Below are 8,108 nucleotides of genomic sequence, written 5' to 3' on the forward strand. Positions count from 1 at the left end.
GTGTAGGGGAAGCCACAATTACCCTACAAGATATTCAAATAATATGGACACTCCCAATAGATGGTGAGCCGGTGACTGGAGTTGATATCGACCACACAACACAAAAATGGCAGGAATATTATCTTACTTATTTAGGCTTTAGCTTGGATGTGAATGCGTTCAATGGCTCAAGACTACAAACACAGGCAGTTATATCTCATTTGGCGGCGATTGATATCACTCATAACACTCCTCACGACGTGGTCCTCCAGTACGCCTGTGTTGTTGCGTTGCTTCTATTGGGGGGAAAAATGTGCCCAGATTCCTCAGGTAACCTGGTATCATTACTATATCTTTCAAAGTTAGAAGATATAGAAACAGTCAGAACTATAGTTGGGGAAGTGTTGTACTGGCATTTTTATATCGTGAATTATGCAATGCCAGCACAAAAGGCAAAGCGACAATTGGTGGCGCGCTGCAATTGTCGCAGGTAAAGTTCACTTTATAACTCTTACACAATTTTTTTGCTATGAATATTAATTATTAAAAAACATATTTGCATTATTCGTACAGATTTGGGCATGGTCACGGATTACTCCACTTTGTCCTGGACTTGGTGCAGAGCGACTATTTATGGGCTAAGTCCAAATGGACTATAATCGCTGGCTCCCAGCAGCACCATATGGTGCTACTTAGAATTGTCAGCACACATTCACCCGAATAGTATGGGGAACTGTTCGGGTGATAAGAGAAATACTGGATTAGATGCAGGCGGATCAGGTAACTTATTTTTAATATTATACATATATTTATATTGTGAATTAAATTCATATTAATTTACATCTTTTTATTTATTATAGTTCATTTGGTAGCTGTGTGACATTGACTCGGATGTCATTGTGGCTTACGCCGCTGATTTGAATCCCCAGTTGTGAAGATCATCAAGTCCATTGGTATTCTACGCAATAGTTGAAATGCATGGTCCCGAACGGATTCTTCGCTAATTTGGGATGAAGCAAAATATTCTAGAAGCGACAGGTACCCGAGATATGAGTCTCCATCAGATCTCCCGTAAAAATCACACAAGCACAGATTGGCACCTGCAACACATACAATATATTACTAGATGGCAAAGACGATATGATACGATTGTACAAAGACCACCCATTTCCAATAGAAGAGAAACAGAACGAGGTTATTGGAAATGGTACTACAACATAATAAGAAATTTCGTATCGTCATCTACTGATAGACGTGTGGAAAGCGGGTACCAACCTGGAGAAGCATCTATGTTGCAAGTTGTGGTACGTTGTTATATAATATCACATATTTTATTTTATATATTTTGTTACAATACAAGACTTATTATTTTTCTACAATCTTCAAGCAGACGAGGTGAATGCCCTTGAAACTTTGTGTCGATCTAGACCACTAATTATTGAAGGATATAGTCAATTGGTGGATAGATTCGAACACGAGTTACATATTATCAAGGAAGTCATATCCCAACAGCCACAATAAATTGCTTCTTCATCCGTTGATGCTCCCACAACATCCCACAGGCAAAGAAGAAGTTTTAGCCAAGTGTCTACTGGTTCAGTTGAACGTCATGATGTTGGGGTGGATATAGCCGGTCCTTCTACAGTATATACACCTCAAGATTATTATGTGCCCCAACCGCCTCAAGATTATTACATGCCTCAACCGCCTCAAGATGATTAGTTTGAATTGACTCCATATATGCCAAACCAAACGCAAGATTATTCTTCATAAGTACATCTTGACCTTGGTCTTGGTATTAATCAACTATATGCACAAGGATACAATATTTCTCCAATTCCATTTCCATTTTTAGTGCATATCGTGACAATGTGGAGTCTAATTTTGCAACAACATCTAGTCGGTTCGGTGGTGATGAAAATGAGGCGTAAAATGAGCCAGTGCAAAATGTGGCGAGGAAATAAGAGACATCGCGTTAACACCACAGATGCAATTGTGGAACGGGCGGACATTTTTTACATTTGAAATTGTATACTTTATTGTATTTTTTACAATTATACAAAAAAATACACTATTATATTTATACACTTAATTGTAATTTTTTTAAATTAATACAATTTTAAATATTATAATTTTTTGAACTTTAATATGTTGTTAGAAATTAATTATATATAATATTTAATTAAATAAAAAAAATAAAAATGACCAAGTCATGATCTCAAATCACGACATCAAGTCGCGATCTGAGATCGCGACTTGTGCTTTTAACGGTAAAAATAATTATATGATTTTTGTCGTTATATTATTATTAGTATATTTAAAATAATTATATTAATATATTTTTTTTTATAATAAATAAATAATTAACCCAAACTAAGTGACTGACAGTTACGTGCGATTTTAGTCGTTTTTTTCTTTTTAGTAACTTCAACAAGACAAGCATAAATTGCTCCAAAAAATGCAGTTTTCGTTTTTATATAACTAGTGTATATATAATAAATAATTTTTATATTTTAAAATATATTGTAAAGAAAAATTAAAATGTTTATCTAAAAAAACCAAAATAACTATCTAAAGCAAATTTATCACCTATGAATATTTTTGCTCATTTCTCACATCACCTGGGTAAATTGCATCTTTTCCTTTCGTTCTAATTCACAGATAATTTCTTAAGTAAAAAATGAAAAGCATATTTCCGAACACTTAAATACTTTTTAGTAACTCCATTAAAAAAGTAAGTTGATTTTTTTATTTATATTTCTATTTATTGTCCATTTCTTGCGTACAAGATATACTTGTTTGATGCACCACTTGTATGCTTTACAGCAATGATTTTGCGCAATAAACCATCTAAGTCCATGCACGTAAGCTGTTTGATAAAATTACTAATCTCAGCGCATGACCTTCAATTTGGTGGGGGCTGTTAGGGGCAACCCAAGGAGCTGCACGCGGCTTCTAGTGATCACTTCATCCAGAACATCTGTTGTTTTAAAGCTGAGACTCAATATTTTGACTATAGGGCTAAAATTCGGGCGCTTGGCCTCACTGTGAACAGCTAGTAAAGATGACAAACAACCATTTACAACATTGTGGCATCATATTCGTTAAAGTTATCGTGCTTTGAAGTCGATTGGGGTTAGAACAGAAAACAGATCAAGTTACTAAATAGTTGATTGAAGAACGATCATTATCCAAGCTTAGTTGGTAAAATATATTAAACCAAACTCAAATACACATTTTTGTTTGATGAGATCCCAAATTCTGCTCGAAGTCAACTCAAAAATGGTTACATATGCACAAGAAATGATAATAGTATGGACTCAGTCCCTCCTTCAAGAACTGAATCAACAACCAAACCAAACTCAAATATAACATAGAAAGAATGAACATTTGTATACAAAGGAATAATGGAAGTTTCATAGACATCCCCAGCATGAGTTATTATGTCTGCTGAGAAGAGATCATTTGCAAAAGCATAAAACACAAGGAATAATACTGTACAGTTTTAGATGGACATGGGGAAGTAAATGGCCAACTAACCAAGATTCAGGGACTATGAAAGTAACAGTACCGCACAACAAATTTAACACCCTCGAGTTCCCCATGTTGGATGACAGAAATCACTGAATATCCTTATATATGATGAAGGAATAGAAGAGCCGAACACCAAGTTATCTGAGTAGAGTTTGTGCCTGCTCCGCCGGAGCAAGATCAGGACTATGGTCATATGCATACAGAAACAAACAGTCGTCATTCCTGAAACTCTCTCACCGCTGCGAAAGAATGACAGAGGTTTATTGTTAACTGACTGCTACATGTATAAAATTCAGGTTAGCCATATATATATATATAAAAGAATCAATTCAATAACAAAATCACATATAAACAATTGAGCATCATAATAATGTAACTTTTTAAGAGAAGCTCATGTGTTTGAACCTCTGGATGTTGGTGGAACTACGACAACATGCATAGTTGGTTTATTGGGAGGCAGAGCCAACCGAAGTGGATATAGCTTTCCATTGATGAGGTTCCGTGAACACACGATTATATCCTTGAGCCCTGTTTCTTCCTCCAACTTTTGAGTCAATTCCTCCAACCCAAACCCTTTAAAGTGAAATGAAGGCGCATTCTTGTCATCACCGAAGTCCCCATCATCATCCGCGACACAGTAATATATTAGCCTACCTTCGGATTTCATTGGTGGATCTTCATGTTTACCGCTCAACTGATTGTTTAAAAAAAGAGTATAAGTATTTGTAAGTAATAACAAGCTACATACAAACATGCATTACTGAACTAGACGTGTTCATGAGTTAGCATAATTACTGATAATATCCCTTGTTCTTCTGAAATTATCAAAAATCTATCTTCTATCCAACCACATACATATATAACCATCTCATTTCATTTAAACATAGGTAAGAAAAATTAATGAGATTATTAAATACGATCTACGAGCTTAAAATATCAAAGAGTTGTGAACTTATTTTAAAACTATGTCGTTGTAGAAGAACTAACCCCAGGACTTGAAGAGATAAGATGGAAAGAAGAGTTGAGATCATCCTCCGACTCAGACGTCGAGACTTTGGGGGGGGATTTGGGACGGGTCTGCATAATGTCAACACTCCATAATATCCAATCATGATGTCTCTGAGGGACATCATGGGTGATGGAGTTTCTCCACGGCGGCAACCCTCCGTTTGCGCGCAAGTAGTTACCATACCTAGTTTTGAGCTTCACTAGCACTCTGTTAGCGTCGGTCACCGGCTCCCACTCGACAGACGAATCCAACTTCCTCGGGAGGCTCTGTATAACTTTCCTTCCCGTCACCCCCAGCCTGTGCTCCTCGTCCGACGCCGTTAGGTATTTGCCGTAACAGCTCTTCAGACGTATCACGGTATCCACTCCTTCCACGAATTCTACTGTCCATCTGACGGACTTATGAGTGCCATGACGATCTTGCACCACTTTTTCTTCGTCCGAATCTGCCATCAGGAACTTATCGTGAATGCTCCTCAGCCTCACGGTCCTGGCGTTCTTGAAGAACTCCATTCCAGAGACCTGTAATCATAAATGCATTGTGTTTGTATCGACGGATCTGCATTCGGAAAAATTCAAATTCACAACAGTAAAAATAAAAAATTATGCACTTTCCCCCATCTTACCTGCATTATGAGTGATCTACCGATAACGTATTAAAAATCGACGAAATCTGGAAAGGAATTTCGAAGAGATCAGCAGAAAATTTCGTTCGATCGAAAATCAAACGCTCGGCTCTTTAAAGGGGATAGAGGTGTGATTAATTGTTTGATTCTTTTTTTAAAAATGAATGATTGAAAGTGAAGGTTGGTTATAACCTTATGTTGGATTTTTGACTTTGTGCAGCATGTGATTCAACTGTTATGGACAAGCCACACCCCCACCCACATTCATCAGATTTGGGAGAGGTTTTGTTTTTGATAAGCTCAAAATCATTTTATTGAGGCGAGTTTAAAATTAAGAGTTAATTATAGCTGGACCCCTTTTAAAAATATAAATTACATTTTACTTTAAGAAAAAAATTAAAATTACATTCACCCCCTTCAAAAATTTAGTATTTACACTTGACTAACCTCATTAGGATTTTAAATAAATAATAAGTAATCTGATCATTACTACAAACATATTGGCATTCTGTCTGAATTTTCAAATGTTGCCTTTCCTATTTTGTTCAACTAAATAACTTAAGACATACTTAGAAGTTAGAAGATTGGACGGAAGAATTTCATATATATCAGCCCAATTTTTTATAAATACTTTTATTAAATTTATAAAGTGTTATGATTTTTAAAATATATTACCTAATTATTTTTTATAAAATAATATTATGGATACTAAGATATATTAGCCACGACAATCTTGCGATTTATATCAACAAATCTGAAAGAATATACTAAAATTTTAAAAACATTAATTAAGATTTTCTTTTGCTTGTAGTAAATAAGTTAATAAATTCTCAACATATTATTAATTTATTAAATACTTTTTAATGTTATATATGTTTTTTTTTTTGTGAAAGAATTTGATGAATGATGCATGTATTGACTTAGTTTTGGTCATGGTTCGCCCACCTCACCAAACTCTCAATAGGACAAATTTTAGTTTGTACCAATTGCCAGGACAATATAAAGGGTGCAAAGTAATACTTTTCGTCCCATAATACAATGATAATAATAATAATAATAATACATATACATATATCACTAGCATTGAGTTATTATATTAAATAAGAAAATAATTTCGAAAAGGATTTTTTAAAAATAAATCCTACTTCAAATACTCTGGAAAATAAATGAAAGCTTTTATTTTTGTACAACGAGATTAAATATTTATTAAAATGTATTTTTTGCCATTAACTAGGGTGAGGTGGTATTTTTGGTGGAATTTCAATTTTGAATTTACAATTAAAAATATAAATTTTGAAAAAACTAACACATTTTATCTAGTTTTAGTCGGAAAATGTTAATTTTGAGATCAAATGGGTAGAAGAAGACCGACACATTATGAGGGAAAAAAAGAAAAAGAAAAATACCTCTTTGATGGAGTCATTCCCGGACTTGCAGTACTGGATCATCGGCGACCCGGTATCCGGCGAACCCGAATAGTCATCCGCCAACGAAGAAAAGCTCGAAGCAGGCGATGACCAACCCGAATTTGAATCCAAATCCGATACCGCAATATCCACGATATCCACCCCCCATAACACCCAACTCTGTGTTGCAGTCCTGTGCGGCACATCGTGCGTGACAGAGTTCCTCCACGGCGGTGAGCCGCCGTTGGCTCTCAAGAACTTCCCCTCGCTTGTCATTAGCTTCACGTTTAGCCCTTCCTTTATGGGCTCCCACTCGATCGCAATGTCCGTTTTTGTTCCCGGCAGGGTTTGGAGGACCTTCTTCCCCGTCATGCCGAGAAGAAACGGTTCGTCTGCGGCGGTGAGGTACAGTCCGTGGCAGCTCTTCAGGCGGATTCGGTTGCTTTTGCCCTCCACGAACTCCACCGTCCAACGCGCGTTGTGCGACGCTCCGTTACGGCTTTGACGGACTGTTTGTTCGTCGTCGTCGGCTAGTAAGTATTTCCCCAGGTGGCTCTGGAGCCGTACTGCTTTTGCTTTGTTGAAAAACTCCATTCCATCCTGTTGAAATTTTCCAAAAGAACATCATTTCAAGCTTATTCTCAAGTCTGATAAACAGCAAAAGTTATATAATTGCTTAACGGAACGGAAGATTCGATGTCGTTTACCTGTCTTCCGCTATTGCGAGAAGACCTGTGATCAGTTCCAATAGACGGCCACCGTTTCTGAGAGACGATAGACGACTCCCATACCCGCTCGGACGCAGCAGACATCACCCGGCTTTCAGAGATAACTGATGGCGTGCAGGGCGAGCTTGGGAACGAATGATCTTGATCCTGTATAGAAGAATTAAAACTCGAAGCGTTGCTGGGCAAATACTCATCGTCTAATACAGAAACATCCACCATATCAACATCCCACAACACCCAATCTTGAGTTGCAGTTCTGTGTGGAAGATCATGAGTTACAGAGTTTCTCCACGGCGGCGTTGCGCCGTTGGCCCTCAAGAACTTACCTCCTTTAGTCCTTAACTTCACTCTGTACCCCTCCTTGATGGGCTCCCACTCAATAGAAGCATCTTTCTTTGTATCTGGAATGGTTTGGAGTACCTTTTTGCCAGTCATTCCGAGGAGAAAAGCCTCATCGGAGGCGGTGAGGTAGCGGCCATGGCAGCCCTTGAGGCGGATAACGTGAGGATTGCCGTCAACGAGCTCCACCGCCCATCGGGCCTTTCTTGATGCTCCATTGCGGCTTTGGCGGACGGTTTGTTCGTCGTCATCAGCAACTAAGTATTTGTCGAGATGGCTCTTAAGCCTCACGGATTTGGCGTTGTTGAAAAACTCCATGATGAGCGAATTCTGCTTGTCGGGTTTATTTCTGGAAAGGCTGTGTTGTATGTTACTGTCTGGATTTTTGTTCTTTAAATCTGATCAAAAGGGCCTCTTTTGTATGATTAGGAGGGTTTAGGGCAGGAAGTTGTTGTGAATTGATAGGTTGACTAGGAAGTTTCTGAGAG

At 37.5% G+C, this 8,108-nt stretch overlaps 1 protein-coding gene across 1 annotated transcript; it reads right to left on the reverse strand.

The window, feature by feature from the left end:
* On the reverse strand, positions 3,290-7,856 carry LOC105167682 (the record flags this gene model as incomplete). The annotated part of the gene is given in 5 exon segments (XM_011087483.2): positions 3,290-3,752; positions 3,919-4,207; positions 4,501-5,043; positions 6,554-7,153; positions 7,261-7,856. Coding segments are annotated over 5 exon segments (2,051 nt in total), but the record flags the coding sequence as incomplete, so codon positions are not given.

This window comes from Sesamum indicum, linkage group LG8 (genome assembly GCF_000512975.1).
Source record: "Sesamum indicum cultivar Zhongzhi No. 13 linkage group LG8, S_indicum_v1.0, whole genome shotgun sequence".
In the NCBI taxonomy this organism is placed as follows: domain Eukaryota; kingdom Viridiplantae; phylum Streptophyta; class Magnoliopsida; order Lamiales; family Pedaliaceae; genus Sesamum; species Sesamum indicum.